Genomic DNA, 18,705 nt, shown 5'->3' with positions numbered 1-18,705 from the left:
ACGAGATCCCTGTACTCTTCTTGAGTCGCCTGCCCCTTCTTCCACAAGTGGTAAACTCTCCTTTTTTTCCTGAGTCCCAGCAAAAGCTCCCTGTTCAGCCAGGCCAGTTGTCTTCCCTGCCCGTTCTTCTTGCGGCGTACAGGGACAGCCTGCTCCTGCACCTTTAAGACTTCCTTCTTGAAGATCGTCCAGCCTTCCTGGACCCCTTTGCCCTTCAGGACTGTCTCCCAAGGGACACTCTCAGCCAGTGTCCTGAACAGGCTAAAGTTCACCCTCTGGAAGTCCATGGTTGCGGATCTTTACTGCCAAATTACGTGCTGTTCACAGCAACTATACTCCTGCAGGAAGTACAGTTGATTTTTACTGTTTGAGAAGTCACCAAACCCTCTTCTGACTCCTCTATAAAAAAGATTCCAGCAGCATTAAAAAGTCTTAGCTTAAATAATTTATTTGTTTTAGAAGCCATATTTCTTTAAAAAATGGATCTGAATGAGCTTTTTAACCTTTGGCAAGGGCCAAATAAATGAAGTGACAATATGCTGTTAAATTCTTAAAAGTCCATCTGATTTAGCTAATATTTAATTCAGAACATATTTATGTGTATGCTAATAAACAGTTGCAGGTGGTGTTTAATTAACATACAAATTCACTGAGCCTGCACATCCAGCTGAAAAGCACAATGTTTTTTGCAGCCAGGATATGATCAAGTCAAGCTCTTCCCAGTATAAACTCTTCCAGAAACATAGACAGGTTTGCTCCAGCCTTTTCAGTCAGACAAAACTGAAACCACCGGAGATGAATAGGTCTTATTCACAGTCCAAACAGAAAAGAAACTGCTAAATCATTCAACATCTTCCCTGTACTTTGGGTAAGTAACCAATAAGCTGAGTCAAAGCCCTGCATTAGTAAGATAATATTGGGGTATGAATGTTAGCCTTGCAACACAGCCTGCTCATGCACTGTGCATTTCTGGACAATTTGGATCCATCCCTGTTTGAAAGAAAAACACAATAAATATGATGCAGGTTGTCTTGATCTCAGCTCAATGCACCCAGCTACTTCAGCATGACACCTGCTTTGTTTAATCTGACAGCACCAGAGTTGCAAGTTAGTCATGAAGTCATCTGGAATGACCTATTACCATATATATATATACACTCAGCAACACAAAGTAGAAGTAAGGTTTACACTATCCCCAAGCAGCCATTATGTTCATGTACACTGAAGTACAGGAATAACAGAGAAAAGGAGAGGCAAGTAAAAAGTATACATCACTTGCTGACAGGAGATAGAGATGGGATTTTATTGTTTCTCTTTTAGCAAGAAACTAATTAAATTTTGTCTGTTGCCTCTATGTGGAAATGAGTTTCAGGAATTCATGGATGCACACAAACCTATGACCATCATCCATACGCTCTTTGTTCTGCAAATCCTTCTTGTAATGCAGTGGTAGACAATGACATTATCAGTCTGATTAATGTAGCAACTGAACCTTCAAATATTCAAGGAAAAATATTAGCAGAAAATGGTCATGGTAGTAATAAGAAAACACACTTAACCAGCAGGCGGTACACAGTCTTTACTGCTGGTGCTGAGGTGCCATTTTTTGATTACTAAGGTACTAAGATTGGACCTATCCTGATTCACAGCAAATGCCTTTTTTATTAAATGGATATAAGATTAGGTCTATTCACTCTCAAAGCACTATTTTGGAAGCATTAATTTTATAACAAATGTATCTCACTGCAACAAATGTGGTTGTTTTCAGGGCCATGGACCTTTCTGGCTTGCCAAAGTGGCCTTTCCCAGTGCTTGCCCAATGAAGCTCCACAGATGGACCCATGCAGCTTGTTGGAAAGCACATTCTGGCTTCTGAGAAATTCACATTGTGATTTGTGAACAAAGCACTCCAGGAACATGCCAGTCTAATCTGCAAAATGATTAAGTACTCCTAAAAGAATGGAGCAGCCTGTATTTGTCAGAAATCTCAAATGCCAGAATTACTGTCTTTAAGGGAAAATAATAAGGCTAATTTATTTACGGAGACAGACATAAATACTTCTTTGCATAGCTGGAAACAGGTGTCTGAACTACAACCCAACACAACGTGTTTTCAGGGGCTGTCTGAAGTGAAGTCTCCTAGCCTGCTATCTGAGTGATTCCCTTCCTCACTGTCACTTGAGTCTGGGACCAAGCTGCAGCTGCAGTGGGAAATATCCCTGCCAAACTGTGTCCTCAGACAGTGCCCTCACCTGCTCTTTGTATTCTGAGATCAGCAAGGTAACCACAGTAAAACAAAAGATCAAAAATACCCTTGAAGTCTGTCTCATTCTACTTTTTTTTTTTAATGGAATTCCATCTTATTGTAGATTTGATTGGACTAATTGATATGGAATGCAAATGTCCTAAGGAAAAAATTCCTCTTTCTTTTCTTAAATTCCCCCTCCCCTCCATTTCTTTCGTGTGGTTGTTTTTGTTTTTTTTTTTAGTGGCAGGCAAGGTATTGTCAAATGGGCTGTTTTAGCTTCTCATGAGCTGCATGCAGGACGATGGGAACATGTAGAAAAAGTGTTCATACTGCTTTTTGAAAAAAAGTGTGGACTAGAGTTTACAATACTGCTTCCTGCTCACTTAGCTTTGGTGAGCCTTCATGCTCCTATTTTAGGAACTTCTTGGCATAAACTTTTTTTGAATGTTATGTAAATGTGACAGTAGAGAATCTCCATAAACTGTATACAAAACACTCTCCTACCCTTGTAATCTACAGTTACATATACAGACCTGTATAGTCTACTTCATTTTAAATAGATTTTTATACCATAGACCTCATTAAGCACCGTGATCCAAATACATTTCTGAATATAAACTCTGATGCTTGCAGTATCAACACAGCTAAGTTTACTATTTAATAAAAAATACTCATTAAACTGAGAAGTGGAATTTGCTCTGTCTTGCCACCCTTACAGACTTAGATCCCTCCTCTGCTATGGCCATTCCTTATCATCCAGCTTGTGTACTCAGATTTTATTCAACAAACTTACACCTTATCAAATAAATGGATCATTGTGCATCATAATAATGATGCTCCCTGGGCATACAATTCAGAGACCATTCTTTAAGAGTGAAGTCCAAAATGTCAGAACTTGAAAAATCTGATGTTCTGTGAAGGGAGTAATTTTTGTTATGATTAGGCTTTTTCCCTGGCCACCACACTTATGTCAAATTTATAAAAGAGATGCCGGTCTTTTTACACATTCTAAGTAGGTAGAGTAGGAAAAATTATTTCAAAGATAGCTTTTTGTTCCTTTCCAGAGATTAACTTGCATTTTGTTTTCTCTCTCCACATCTGTGATTCATCTGTATTTATGTACTTTACTATAAGAGCATCTTCCTGCCTGTACCCTGTTTGCACTTAATTATTTAGCGGCACACTGTAATGTGACAAGCCCCTCCTTCACTGTCTACTTTTTACCCTATGAATTCAGCAGTCACAAAGTCAGACAGTAGGGCACACTGACTATGAACTTAGGGAAAATAACCATGATCAATTTGGCTGCTGCTGAGCTCTCTGAGACAATCTTTTGCGTCTTCCTTGTATTTGTTTCTTTAGGGAGAGGGGAGATCAGGCTAATGATGAAGTCAGTTCATCAAGCAGTGTTTTGTCTTATGCACAACCAAATCAGAAGGTCAAGCCTGAGGAAGGACAAGAGCTGGGACAGATGTGAAAATGTGAAACATCTGGCTTTGTAGAACCAGTGAAGGCACCACTCACTCCTGGGAATACTTCACATCTCCAAGGTCATCCATCTCCTCTGGTAATGCTATCCTCATCATTATGAGTATCATCTTTCTTTTACATTCATATACAAGGTTATGAGTCTTAAAGGACACCATTTGCCTAGTAACCACACCTCAGACATAAAATCTTTCTAGCATACCACTGTTAAAATTGATGCTCTGAGTACAACTGAGGTACTGGAGAGAAACCGTTTCAATGTATTGTCTTTACATATGGTTGGGTTAGTGGTGTAAATTTAAATTCAGAACACCTAATTTTGGGCAAATCATCTCCTGGTTAATAGGTATTCACAAGATGTGTAGGTGAAGAATGTCAGTGGTGACAGAGGTTACACGTCTGCAAAGAAACTTGTAACAAATGCATAACGTTGTTTGGAATAAAAATCTTGATGTGAATACTGCAGACAAGAACTTCACAGTTAAGTTTGCAGTAGCAGAGTTTGTTCAAAGCCTAGCAACTGGTTCTGGATTTAGATGTCTGGAACAATCCAGAATTGCATTTTTCCAGTCTTGATAATTCAATGTCTGCCTCTACTTTCTATTCTTCATTCCTTCCTGCCTTTCCTCCTTCCTGCCTTCCTACCTCCCTTGCTCCCTCCCTTTTGCTCTCCCTCTCTCTCTCCCTCCCTTCCTCATTCCTTTCTTCCATCTTCTATCATTAAGTGTGTTTTTTATGTTTGCATGCAGAACACTGGTTCATAAGTAGGTCCTATATGTATGTAGGTATTATTATTATTATAATAATAATCATCATTACATTAACAGAAATGGGCACAAAATAATTAATGCTGTTTCCCTAAGGAGGTTCTCTCTGCTAATCATTGATAAGAAATGTTACAGCAAATTCAACATTAAGGTAGACTGAGGCACATATGTACTACACATGTAAAGCAAACTCAAGTGCCATGGAGGTCATGGTACATCTTGACAATCATAAATGGATAGGAAAAGTATTTCTGTAGCACAATCATATTTTTCTGAGAGTCTTTAATGCACAGGAGATTTTGGAGGGAAAAAAAAAAAAGAAAAAGAAAGAAAAAAGAACTTTCTCTTGATGTAGTTCACCTAGAGAAGGGATGACTAATCTATATCTTATGGGCTGCACTGACTGTCTGTGAATAGCTAAAAGGTGTTTAAAGTCTGCTATACAGTTTGAATTCTAATTGTGGGAGGAAGAAGGCAGCAGGAACTGCTGTATGTCCAATTCCACCAACCATCCACATTGCAATGGCATAGTGGAACTGCATGCTGCTGTCATGTCTTCCCTGAAAAGTTGTCCTTGGGATTCTCTCCTCTCCGCCATTGTCCAAGGTATGTGCCACGTGATTGTGGTACATGTAAATGATTAGTTATGCATGAGGAAGGATGACCACTTTTTGATGGATGCACAAACTGCTGCTTGATGAACAGAATAGTGCGCTTTTGGCAAGTTAAACCATATAAAGAAATATCTTCTATTTTGCAAAGCTCTGTCTAGAAGGGAAGCCTTTTTTTTTTTTAACACTTCCTAACTGTTTTTCCCCATTCCCCTCCAGTGGTATTAATTACTCTATGCCATATTTTCAACTAAAATTAAAAGGCACCGTAGAGGATGAAGTCACAAAAAATTCACACAGTTTCAGAAAATGAAACTTCTGTAAAACAACTGAGTTAATCTTTCCTCTTGCGTGTTACCCTGCACAAAGTGTTGCAGATTGTCATCAGCCTGGAATTCCAGGAAGCTGCGATATGAACCGAAAACAAAGCTTAGAAGAAAGATTAAGTTACAAAATTGAAGCATGCCTATTCAGTCAGCTTGTAAGAAATAAAAACCCCTGGAATTGAACCCCAAGTTTTTTACAATGTGATTTTGCTTCAAAAATGCTTATGCAAAAGCAGCCTCATGGAGTTCCCAGAAATTGTTGAAAGATCTTGTGTTCTTCAAGAAAGTATAAGTTCTTGTTAAAGGAATAGCCTTGCCACTGCAGAATAGGAGCCTTGGAGGCAAGCCATTTTCTTTTGCTGTCACACATCTCCATAATAAAATAATAGCTCTAGTGACACTTGTACAACTCTACAGCATCTTTAAAATATGATCCCAGTGACAGATAAACAATTATACTTCCTTCTGAGGTTTTCTGCAGTTGAGTGAGGTAGATTTTTAATCATGATATACCTGAGGATGACTGAAAAGTAATAATATCCATACTCTACTAGCTGGATTTTGTCCTGTCAAAGGAAATGTAGAGGAATTTACAAAGGGAACAGATCTATTGGATTAATCACTTTAAATGAGAAAATACAGGTTAAAGCAAACAAAGCTCAGCATGATGTAATATCCTTTTAGAGTTTGGATCACAGTGATCAGATTTGTGAAATCCTTCAAGAGGCACCTGAAAGACTTGATCAAAACAATGCATTGAGCTCTCTCTTTGCCTCTAAGGAAAGTGTGAACATACCAGCTCCTTCTTCTTCATGCACTCCATGAGGATAATGAAGAGGTGCTGTGCCTGGGTTCGGGTGTATGTGAAAGTCTTCTGTATGGTAACTAGCAACTGGTCCCTCAAAGACTCGTTGATAAGTCTGAAATTCAAAAAGAAAAAATAAAGTAGAAAAATAGACATGAGGGAACATTACAACTTCAGTCAAAGGTCAAACAAATAAGAGCTAGATAAGAAATCACTGCAGGTTGTTTTGGACAGGTTTGAAGGACAGGAATTGCTGAAATCATCAGACACAAATTGGAAGACACTGTTCTAGAAAAACACTTTGATCATGTTGGGGTCCCTCATCTCCAAACTTTTTATTTCAGTTTCCACATATTGCATGACAGAAGGTCATTCAAACTATCAGCTCTGTGGGATTTCCTAACAAAACCAAGAACCCCACTGACAGTCTGGATTTGAGGGAGACCAACACTTCTAGGTGAAGTGAAGACCCCTTTCTATCAGTGAGTTAGCAGAATTCAACTCATGGTTCATTTTATGAAACTGGGAGCATTTTTGTTGTCAGTGTTTTTTATTTTAGCTTGAATATCCCAACAGTTTCAATTCACCGTATTGATGCTGCACAGGACCAGGTAAGAAAAAAAAATAAATTTCTCTGTTTCTGGGTCCACTAGAAGAAACCATTTTGCTTTTGTTCATGCTGATCTTCCAGGAGCTTAAAGAGTAACCATTTTTATATTCCTCTTCAGTGCTAATGTTAGTACTTGCAAAAAGTGGCTCAAGAGCAGAAATAAAAAGTAATATTACATGGAATATTAGTACTTGAACCCTATCCCTTGATATCAAAAAGCCTATTCCTAAGGACTCTTTTGGGTGAAACATTGCTGTTCTTAATGTCTTACAAAATAGTGGGCTCTAATTTAGAACATCTATCCTTTGATGTATGAAAGCTTCTACACTACAGCAGTTTTCTCACTTAAAAATTGTAACTGAGTGTTTCAAATTAGCTGAGTCAGAATGTTTTACAGGATAAGTCGTTGTTCATCTGTGGGAATGAAAATCAGAGAATCTTCATGACATATTTTACGACAGAAGATAAGATTTAGCCCTGCAGCAACTGCAAAGAATTATCGGCAGCAACACAGTATCTAAAAGTCACTGTTAGCTTATGGCAGCTGCTTTGGGAGAACAATGACCAAACCGCTGTTTATTTTATACTTTTTGTAAAAGTTGCCTGTACTTCTCTGCAGCAAGGAAGCCCAAATGAGACTGCAGGATATTCATTGCACAATTGAATTTCAAATATGATTTAACTATCTAGTCTTTATACCTACAGCAAACATGTTAGAAGAGACAATGAATGGGAGTGGAAAAGAGGTATAGAGGTGCATAGGAGAATATAGAAGGCCTGGCATATGGAGCGCATATGTTCTCTACTCTCTAAATTTGACTTTGACTGTAAATATCCCTGTTGAGTAGGACTTCCAATTCACAAAGAAACCTGTAAGGCATATGTCAATGTGTTTGGATTAAAATTAGTTTACATGGGGTTTTAGACCATGCTGTGGATCACTGTTCTTTCTATGCCTGCCTCCTCCTGTTGACTTCTACTTTATTACAGACTCCTCCTGAATGGAGAGTCTAGCTCTGCATTTCCTCTTTTCATTGAGGAGCAGTACGGCCCCAGATGTGCTTTTTCCTGGGATACTGGAGAGGCGACGACACTGCATTTAGTGCTCACTCACTATGTAAGCACTCCTTCCCTGCAGTGTGACCTGCTTCTCTCACAAAAAGGCAACGTACAACGAGTTAAAACCCCCAGCCCTCTTGGTTGGCAGTAATGAAAGCTGACAGCAGAGGACTTTCTGTGTGGAGGTTATAAGAAAAATAACCTGACCACCTGTATAGAAGCAAGGATGTTGCAAGCACATGGGAACATGAAACAAGATGTCAGAGCACAGGTAGAAATGTAGATTCACTCCATGTTAAAGAGAATCAACTTGAAAAGGCTGACAGCCTGAAAAGCACTAACATAGTTTAAGTTGCAGATTAGTAGGTCATATATGATATAAATTCTGAAGCTCCTTTTTTAGGCTTTTTTAAAAAAATCAGTTAGAAATTTGTTTTAATCAGGAAGGCTGTTCTTAACAAAATGGTGCTATCGCTGTAAATACAAGTGGTTCAGAACTATGCAACTTTGCATCCTTCAAACTAAGAAAGACAAAAGGGGTTAATCACTAAGAACAAGCTTCCTAAAAGCATCAACTGGAGAATCTAAAAAGACATTTAAATAAAGCTCTGATTTCCTTTGGAAATGATATATGAAAGTGAAGTACATGAAAAACTATGAAACGTATATGAAGTATATGAAAAAATACATGGAATTGGATGGATCTGATGTTAGAGAACTTCAGAAAACATTTCCAAAGATTCTGGGATGAAAATCATCCTGTTTTCTCATCATAATTTAATTTTCCTTAAAAAAAGTGTAGAATCCAAACCTGATATTTCGTTTCAGAAGTTGGCTCTCTCTCAGGCCTAACACACACAGAAGCAAGGGAAATTTGCTTTCATAACCGTTGAGTGAAAGCAGGATTAAGTCCCGAGGCTTCGTAAGCAGCCATCACTTTCCTTTCCTGAATTAAAGCTATCAGAAACTGTATCATGTCATAAATTTAAACAGCATGTAAAGCAAACTCCATGGGAAAGATACGCATTTTTTTCAAAAACAAGTATCAAGAAGTGGTTCCCTAACTACAGGTGTACACATCTGCTGAAGTACCACTGCTCAGAAACTTCCTGTTGTCATCGTTTGATTTATGCAGTTTTCTAGCCTTACTAAGTACTTTTTGTAACATTTCATTGGTCTGCAATTCTACAGCAAGCCTGTTCAATGTCTTTGTGAGATGAAAAACTGGAAGTGATGGTAATCAGAAATAGAAATAATAATAGCAAGCTTTCTGATAAAGTAATCAAGTTGAGTTAAGCTTTGTGTAAACTGAAATTAGTCATATCAAGACTATATCACATTTACTCCTTAGGAATCTATAAATGTTAGAAGGTATCGGATCAAAGTTTCCAATTGTGTAACCCAGCTGGGACAAATATAAGCTGTGCCAGGCTATTAAAGGCTAAATCTATGATGCATACACCAAATCCAATGCACGTAAAACAAGTAACTTCACAGACTACTGTGAGCAAAATAACTGGGACTTGCAGGTGGGGTGATGATTTATCCACTCTGCAAAGACAACCACATTTTTTGCACATACAACTTTAGCACACATTTTTAAAAATTACCCATTCCTAATTTTAGATTCGGGGGAAAAGAGATGGCTCCTTGAGTCTTGTGATTAGAGGTCTAACCTAGAACATGGGACATTCTTGGCCACTGACTTGGGAACAGTATATTCAGCAGCCTCTGTCATGGAATATGAACCTCGTATGCATAAAGCTCCATACGCATAAAACTGCTCACTTTACCAGACTGAAAATCTACGATTATGACTTCCTTCAAAGTCAGCATACTCCCACCCTAAGAAAACTGGATAGTGTCAGGTGAAGACAGCATTTTTATCATCTTTCTGCTAGGCTTCAGTTCAGAAAATATTTTGCAACATACCAGTAAAGTCCTGTTTGTGGCATTTTGATGGCATGATTCCCTGAATTCCATTTAACTTGCCATGGAAGCAATACTGCAGGTAACTTGCTCATGCCTAAACGAAATGTCCTGCAAAAGGACAATTTAACCTGTTCTTTTCTTTCATCCCCCATATAGTTCAAATCTGTTCTTTCATTCCCTAAATGCCTAAGATAAGCCCATTTTCCTACTAGTCCAGGTATCCAAATTTTTTTTTTCCCCAGAGGAGCTGGATTGCTGTTGGAATTGAGATACCTACTGTCAAAAATCTGGCATCTAAAGTAGAACTATATACATCTACATTTAGATTCAGAAAAAAAATCTACTCATAATTCTTGCTAAGTCTGATTATTATTTTTTTTTTTAATAGAAGATGCCAACATTAGTTTTGATGCATCAGATTATCAGAACTGACCTGTATGGCCTTACTATAGGAAAAAAGGGAGAAAGATGTCTTGGATCCATCAGGAGACGTCACTTAAAGACACTGAAGTGACAAAGTAAGTAAAGTGACATTCTATTTCTGTCCAAGATATGCTGGAAGATTAAACAGCAAAGCAGAACTCCCTTCATTGCTTTGGCCGATGCAGAAGAGACAGATGACAGCATTTTGGCATCCTGCCTCCTCAGAAAGAAATTTTTTTTGAAGTCATGCCTAATATTTGAGGACATAATAGACGTTCCACTCAATAACATTACAGTCTTTCAAACTCATGGCATATGATTTTGTAGTGAACATTGGAGAGGATTTGAAAGATCTGGCCCATAGCCAGCTCCCTAAATTATTTAGTCTTTTTTCTCTAGAGAAATTTTGTACTGGAGTTGTACAATGTACTAGAGATTTATAAAGATTATGCTCTAACCCGATTTCAAAATGCAAGTTCATGATACATTTTTTTAAACTTATTGTTAGCAAAATGCTTTGAAATTCTCTAAATGAAACACTCTATTCAATGAACTGCACATAATGTGTTTCTAACTTTTCATTTGTGAAATTTTTTTTTTTTTTTTTTTTAAATTCAGGATAAAGAAAATACATCCATAAAATATCAGTGTGATGTGAAAACTATTCCCTGCCCTCCTTTATGGGAAGCTTAGGGGATTTTCTGTTTTAATTATGATTTGCACTTTAGGCAATCACACCATATGTAAGAAACATGACCAGAAGCTCTGCTGATATTTTCTTCCATTGGAATTACAAATAAGACACAGTTGGCAGCTCTGCGGGACTGACTGAATTTCTCGTACTTTTTAGATCCACACATTTTGCATAGCATTGTTACGAGAAGAGACAGAAAATAAATGTAATTATTCCTTCATTCTATTCAAACAGGGATGATTTCTGGGTGCTTTTATGAGGAATCAGCTTTACTTGCAGCTCTTCACTGGTGGTTATTCTTCTACAACATTTTCCTCTGACTATGTTTATTAAATGGTTGTCCCTTCACCAAAAGAGAGATGATTGTATTTCAACAAAGAAATGACCTTCTATCCAGCTTTTGATTTGCAAAGTACTTTGTTACAAGAGAAAAGTAATGATATCAAAATATGAAATGTGAAAACAATCTTACAAAATAATTCAGATGTGATAGTACCCACGATCCCCAATGATGTGGCAGACACCATGGGGGATACAGAAGACGCACATCATACCTTCATTATGATTCCTTTTGCTTGAAGTGAAAAATCCCTATATTTTCACTATTAGAAAAAAAGAGATTTAAGTAATATACTACAGCCATGAAGCCTAAAAACCATGCCACAGTGGATGCAGAGACAGATCAATCCAAAGGCAATCTTTAATGATTCTCATATGAGGATGCTCATTTAAAGCACAGAGAATGTTTTATGTTTCCTTGTGAACATTAGGCAAGAAGTATATTTTTATGGCATTGAAATGAATTCCTTAAGGGTCTCACGCTTGCAGGAGTAGAGCTGATGGAGTAGTTAATATGCTATAAACTCAGCTTGGAGACTGCATTCGAATATTGCAAGTCATTTCCCATTCTATAAGGAAATATTTGTCTAAGAAGTGAGATAGTTTTAACGTAGTGTTTCATTTTTCTCATTTTAAATTCATCATTTAATTAAAAAAAATCTCTGAGGATTAAAATATATTGAGTGATCCTATAAATAGTTGGACTTTACAGATGTTTTACTTCCAGCTTGTGCTTTTATGCAAGACAATGAAATGAGAAGGCATCCTTGATTTATACAGTCAAAAATACTTCAGCTTTATGTGGAGGAGAGTTATTAACAACTAGGATATTCACTTAGGGCTTGGTAGGGACTAAATTTGGGTCTTTATGATTGATCTTATGTTCTTACCCCTCAATGCTGTTCAACACATTTTCAACTTTTAAGTAAATGAGAAATTAAGTGTTTCAGAGCCTGGAGAACCTGACTTTTAAATTAGGGCCAATAGTGATGAGCAGCCAAATAATTCTTCCAGCTCACCACATGGGGAAGGTTGCATTTAAGTCGCCTTCTTGTTTAGGTTATCCTGTGTACATAGCTCGTTTGTCATTAAGATGTAAAAAGTACCGGGAACTTACTCGGCTTGCTACCGCTTGTAGCGAAACGTAACCTCCTTGTACTTTCTTAATACTCTGTTCAAGACTCTTCAGATGAAGGCAATATGTAGCCCCTGATATTAAAGTTATGGCAAACTTAAAAAAACCCACCTGCGTTAATTCTGCATGTCTGATACTCATAATGCTAAAACATCAGCTCACTCGGAAACTGCATGTCTGCCTTGCCTTCCCCCTGGAACTTCAATGAGAGAGATGAGATACTGAGGCCTCAAAACTGATTTACCTCCAAAGACATCTTTATGTCAAGATATGCTTCACAGTTCCTTCTGATCTGTTCTTGGTACATCACATAGTTGCAGGCAGCACCTCCTGCAAGGCAGTGCAGGCCCAGCTCTCTGGGTTGTGCTGGCAGCCTCATTCCACTGGAGCCCAGCGAAGTCTTGCTTAGAGTTACAGTATGCACCCAAATACTGCTCTAGGTGAGTGAAATGTCCACCTTTTCATGAGGAAAGCCTATAATCAGGCCTGAAAATAAGGCAGATTCAAGCTTCTTGCCTCTTGTCTTTTCAAGGATACACATACATTGACATTGCAAAGGGGTACTGCACCTTGATTAATATAAAAACTCGTTCCTTTTTCTGCTATGTGAAATCAATTAGGAAGGATAAATAATAAGGAGGGAAGGCAGGCACATCACAATTCTGTGAAACCCAATACAAAAGGACCTGTTGGGCAGGTATACAATTGTCCAACACCCTTGAGGATCTCTCTGAGAGGAAGGATTGGCGCCACACTGATCGAAACTCACACAGAGAGCTATATTTTGTCCTCCTTCACCTCCAGATATCATTCTTTTCCCCCGAAAACAAACTTTCAAATAAACTTAAAAACTCACAGCAGTGCTTAGTACACATATACATGTATTCTTATATGTAGAAAATGAATCCATATCAGTCTGCAATGAGTGAGAATTTAAGACACTGAAAAAACAGCATGATAATACCAACATGCAAGTGCTGAGTCCGTTGCTGCCATGAATTATGTGGTTTTTGAATGGTTTAGATCAGATATCCAGTGCATAGCAGTTGGAAGATATGTTGTATCTTGGAGAAGACCTTGATTCGCAGCCAGCAGCCAGAATTAAAATAGGTTTTTGACTTTACAGTCTGATTGCACAGTGGGCTGCAGAATTAAATTCTGCATGCAATTTGGATGTGCTACATTGATTTAGAGTCTAATAGACAAGTTTTGTATAACCTACTTAGATTCCATCCAACAGAAAAAACTAGTAGCTGAACTCAGTTAACGTGCCAATTATTCAGTATTCTCCTCATATTGCTATCTACTATTCAAAAGTAGGTTACAGAGGGGAAAAGTACCTAATTTGCATCTGAAGTCTAATGTATTTGGGTAAAATATTTTTATGAATATAAATAATATTGGTATTTCACTTGTGGTACTCTTAAAAATATTGCATTTTAGACTGATGTTTTCTGAAGCAGCGTGATCACACAGAAATTCCCACTAGCTAGCTTTATGAATTTCATAGTTTGGGCATTCTATTTAGTGCAAGGTAAACAGAAAAAAAAATTTTTAAAAATTATGCTATTTGATAATATTGCAGGCACCACCTGGAATGACACCACCACAGGAAGAAGACCCATAGTAAGGGAGAATAATAGTTTTCACAAAGCCAGACTTGAGCGTCTCATGTAAGAAATGACTTACTTGTTCTGCCTCTAGTGATTCTATCACTTGCCTTTCTTACAGGCAGGAGCTTGTGATGATGAAATAGAATCATGGAATGGTTTGGGTTGGAAGGGGCCTTTAAAGACCATTTAGTCCAACCCCTTGCTGTGGGCAGGGACATCTTTCACTATGTCAGGTTGATCTTGGAACACTTCCAGGGATGGGGCATCCACAGCTTCTCTGGGCAACCTGTTCCAGTCTCCTACCACCCTCATCATAAAGAATTTCCTCCTTATGCCCAATATAAAGCTATCCTCTTTCAATTTAAAACCATTGCTCGTTGTTCTGTCACTACAGGTCCTCATAAAAAGTCTCTCTCCATCTTTCTTATGAGCCCCCTTTATATATTGAATTAAATTGCATTAATTCTCTTCTTGCTGTATTCTTTTTCATGATGAAAAAGATGACATCAGAACACAGACAAGAGAGAAGGAAACTGCATAGGTACATAGCAAACAAAGGGACAGAACATGTTTGAGTAAGGTTATGTTAAATGTGCTAACAGTGAGGTCACTGAAAACAGAGAAAAAACTTCTCAAAAATTCAGATGAAACCTAACACATTCAGATCTATCCCAGATGCAGAACTGGACTATGCATGAACCTGAATATAAAATGGACTTAAATATTTGTGGAAAACTATCTTATTCCCAGTAGGAGTTTTAGGTTGAGTAAGTTCATGATCACATTTATTTTTAAAAAACATAATAGTGCTTGGTCTAGAGCTCAGTGTTCATGGATTTATGCTTTATTATTTGCATAACTCTGTTGTAGGTGTGAATACATAACTTCATATATTCTAACACACACAAAAATGAGTCCCTTCCCAGTGAATCGTGATTGGAAGATTACTGCAGCTGCTTAGACAAAAAGCATGAGATAGCTCTTAGCTATAAGAATCTGAGGGGGTTTTGGTTCCATTTTTATGTTTTGTTCTCATATTATTAAATCCTCCCTTATTCGTTATTTCCTACTCTGAGCAGCAGACTCTGGGTTCTGCTTTGGGAGCTTCTGGGGACAAGGTCCATGATCATTGTGGAACACCTGGAAACCCTCTGAGGGTGCCTGCTGCTGCCTGGTAAGGATGAAGTAAGGGCAGCCTTACCTCAGAATGTGGACCTAAGAAAGCTTCAGCATTTTCTAATAAGAATGATGAACAGCCCTTGATCCAGGGTGTCTGTAGCCTTATTTGCAACTGACCCCTTATTAGGGAGGGTCAAGCACCTGTTAGCCAGTGCTTGGGAGAGGCCTATATAAGAACCAGGCCAAGAGTACAACCAACAGATGCAGCAGCTTGTGCAAGAGGGTGCGAAGAAGGGGAGCTCAGCTGAATTTGTTCCAATGTATATAGTCTCAGGTATGGTGGTGACATGCCACAGGGTAATTTTCCTGGCAGGTGCTGGAGTAGCTGCCCCTGCCAGAGCAGAGGCTTTGATGCAGATGGAGCTTTGAGTAGTGGATGCAGCTTTCCAAGTCCCAGGCTGTAGGGTTTATCTTTGATGCCAACAGAGATGGCCTTCTTGCCTGTAGGTCTGCTGTCTTGGAGGAGCTGTGCCACCAAGCATAGGAGTTATGGAAGGAGGTGAGCAGGCTATGCAGCATCAGAGAAGATAAAAAGGAGATAGACAGGATCTTCTTTGAGATGCAACAGCTTGAAGAACCCTGGACCCCCAACTGTAATAGCAATACAGGCAGTGTCCACACCTAGTATTTAGGTAACCGTGGTGCCTCCAGTGCCTCTGGAGAAGGCAAAGGATGAAAACTGGTGACTGCTGGCACCAAGAGTAAGGCTCTTGCCCCACCTAACAGTTTACAATTACAAAATAGGTTCACTGCTCTCAAAGTTGAAGAGGAGCCACATGTGCCTTCAAGCAAAGGATCTGTGCCACCTGACCCTAACCCATACAAGACCACCAGGAAGAAGCAGTAAGTGATTATAATGGGCATTGCTTTGCTGCAGGGGACAGAGGTGCTCATCTGTTGACCTGACCTATCAACTAGAGAGGTATGCTGCCTGCTGGGGCCAGAACCAGGATGTTGTGGAGGGACTGCCAAAGCTTGTCTGACCATCTGTCTACTACCCCCTGCTGTTCTTCCACATGGTCACCAATAATACTGCAAGGGGAAACCTGGAGAGTATCAACAGTGACCACAGAGCTCTGGAACAGTAGTCAAGGGCAGGGGGGTCAGGTAGTGTTCTCCTCAATCTTGCTGGTCAGAGGAAAGGGTGTGGGGAGGAGGACACTGATAATATAGGTCAATAGCTGGCTGCAGAGCTGGTGTTGGTGATAGGGTTCTGGGTTCTATGACAATGGTAGCCTGTTTGCAGATCAGTGTCTGCTTGTGAGAGATGGTATCCACCTCACTAAGCAGGGCAAAGTTACCTTTGCCAGAATGTCTGACCTGGTGAGGAGGGCTTTAAAGTAGAAATGCTGGGGGAGGGATAGACAGTCACCAGCAGCCCTGTGAGAGCGTGATGCACAGGGTTGATGAGCAAAGAGCCTGGAGTGATGTGATGGGGAGGCATCACAAAATCAACAATATAGATCTTAAGCAGGCTCACCTCCATCATTTTTATGTAGGTGCAAGGAAGTGCCTACAGGGCACCATTACGGAGAAATCCCCAAAGCCCTTTCTGGGAAATCAGTATGCTGGAGGGCCTCTTTAAACTGCCTGTACACTAGTCTACAGTATGGGGAATAAACATAACGAGTTAGATCTATGTACAGTTGCAGGGCTATGATCTTGTTGGGATCACAGAAACATGGTGGGATATCTCCTGTGACTGGAGGTGTTGCAATGGAGGGATACAAGATCTTAGGAAAGACAGACTGGGAAGATGAGGAGTCGGAGTTGCCCTTTATGTGAGAACAGCTGGAGTGCATGGAGCTCTGCCAGGGGATGGATGATAAGCCAAATGAGAGTTTATGAGTTAGGATTAAAAAGAAGACAGGTAAGGGTGACATTGTAGTGGGTGTCTGCTATAGACTGCATGACCAGGAAGAGCAAGTGGACAGCTCTACAGACAGCTGGGAGCAGCCTCACGTTCACAAGCCCTCATCCTTATGGAGAATTTTAGCCACTGTGATATCAGCTGGAGGGACAACATAGCAGGGCATAAGCAATCCTGGAGGTTCCTGAAGTGCATTGACAGAACTTCCTGATGCAAGTGATAGAGCAGCCAATGAGAATTGCTCTGCTGGACCTCATTCTCACCAAGAAAGAGGGACTCTGGGGATGTGAAGGTCAAAGGCAGCCTTGGCTGCAGTGACCATGAGATGGTGGAATTCAGGATTCTGAGAGGAGGGAGAGGGCAAAAAGCAAGATCACAACCCTGGACTTATAAAGAGCAGACAGGCCTCTTTGGGGATCTGCTTGGAAGAGTCCTATGGGATAAGACCCAGAGGGAAGAGGGGCCCAGGAAAGCTGGTTAATATTCAAGTATAAGCTCCTCCAAGCTCAGTGAATGGGGCAGGGGACCTGGTGACATAGGACATGGAAAAGACTGAAGTACTGAGTGCCTTCTTCAATCCCAGGTCCCAGAGACCAGAGGGAATGTCTGGAGGAAATAATACCCTTGGTGGAAGAGGATCAGGTCAGGGAATACTTAAACAAACTGGATATACATAAGTCCATGGGCCCTGATGGGATGCACTCATGAATGCTGAGAGAGCTGGCTGATGTCATTGCAAGGCTACCCCATAATCTTTGAACAATCAGGACAGCTGGAAGAATTGCCTGAGGACTAGAGAGAAGCAATGGTCACCCCTATCTTCAAGAAGAGCAAGAGGGAGGACCTGGGGAACTACAGGCTGGTCAGCCTCCCCTTGATCCCTGGGGAGATGATGGAGCAGCTAATCCAGGAAACAATACCCAGGCACATGAAGGACATGAAGATGATCAGGAGCAGTCATCGTGTATTCACCAAGGGGAAGTAATGCTTGACAACCTGATCACCTTCTGTAATGAAATGACAGGTTTGGTAGATGAGGGGTAAGCAGTGGATATTGTCTATGTAGACTTCAGTAGGGCCTTTGACGCTGTCTCCCATAAGGTCCTCATAGAGTAGCTGTTGAAATATGGGCTGGAGGAGCAGGCAGTGAGGGGAATTGAAAACTGGCTGAATGGCTGGGCCCAAAGGGTTGTGAACAGTGGTATGAAGTCTAGTTGGAGGCCAGCAACTAGTGGTGTATTCCAGGGGCCAATCCTGCTCAACTTCTTCATTAATGGTCTGGAAGATGGGGCTGAGTGTACCCTCTGCAAGTTTGCTGATGATATAAAACTGGGAGGAGTGGCTAATATGCAGAGGGTTGTGCTGCCCTCTGGCAGATGGACCTTGACAGGCTGGAGAAATGGGCTGACAGGAACCTCATGAAGTTCAACAAGGGGAAATATAAAAAATCCTGCACCTGGGGAGGAACAACCCCATGCACCAGTACATACTGGGGGCTGCCCACCTGGAAAGCAGCTTCACAGTAAAGGAACTGGGGGTTCTGGTGGATACTGTGTTGACCATGAGCCAGCAATGTGTGCTTGTGGAAAAAAAAAAAAAACCCAAC

At 40.0% G+C, this 18,705-nt stretch overlaps 1 protein-coding gene across 1 annotated transcript in view; it reads right to left on the bottom strand.

Annotated features, from left to right (window-relative positions):
- TRPM3 (transient receptor potential cation channel, subfamily M, member 3) overlaps positions 1 to 18,705 on the bottom strand; it is a 432,332-nt gene that overhangs the window by 82,666 nt on the left and 330,961 nt on the right. Inside the window, exon 12 of the mRNA XM_009328179.1 lies at positions 6,237 to 6,360. Coding sequence (XP_009326454.1) covers positions 6,237 to 6,360 — 124 coding nt within the window. The remainder of the gene's footprint in view (positions 1 to 6,236; positions 6,361 to 18,705) is intronic.

Source organism: Pygoscelis adeliae, unplaced genomic scaffold (genome assembly GCF_000699105.1).
Source record: "Pygoscelis adeliae isolate BGI_AS28 unplaced genomic scaffold, ASM69910v1 Scaffold45, whole genome shotgun sequence".
Taxonomy (NCBI): domain Eukaryota; kingdom Metazoa; phylum Chordata; class Aves; order Sphenisciformes; family Spheniscidae; genus Pygoscelis; species Pygoscelis adeliae.
The sequence above is the reverse complement of the archived record's forward strand: the minus strand, read 5'-3'. Positions and strand labels throughout refer to the sequence as shown.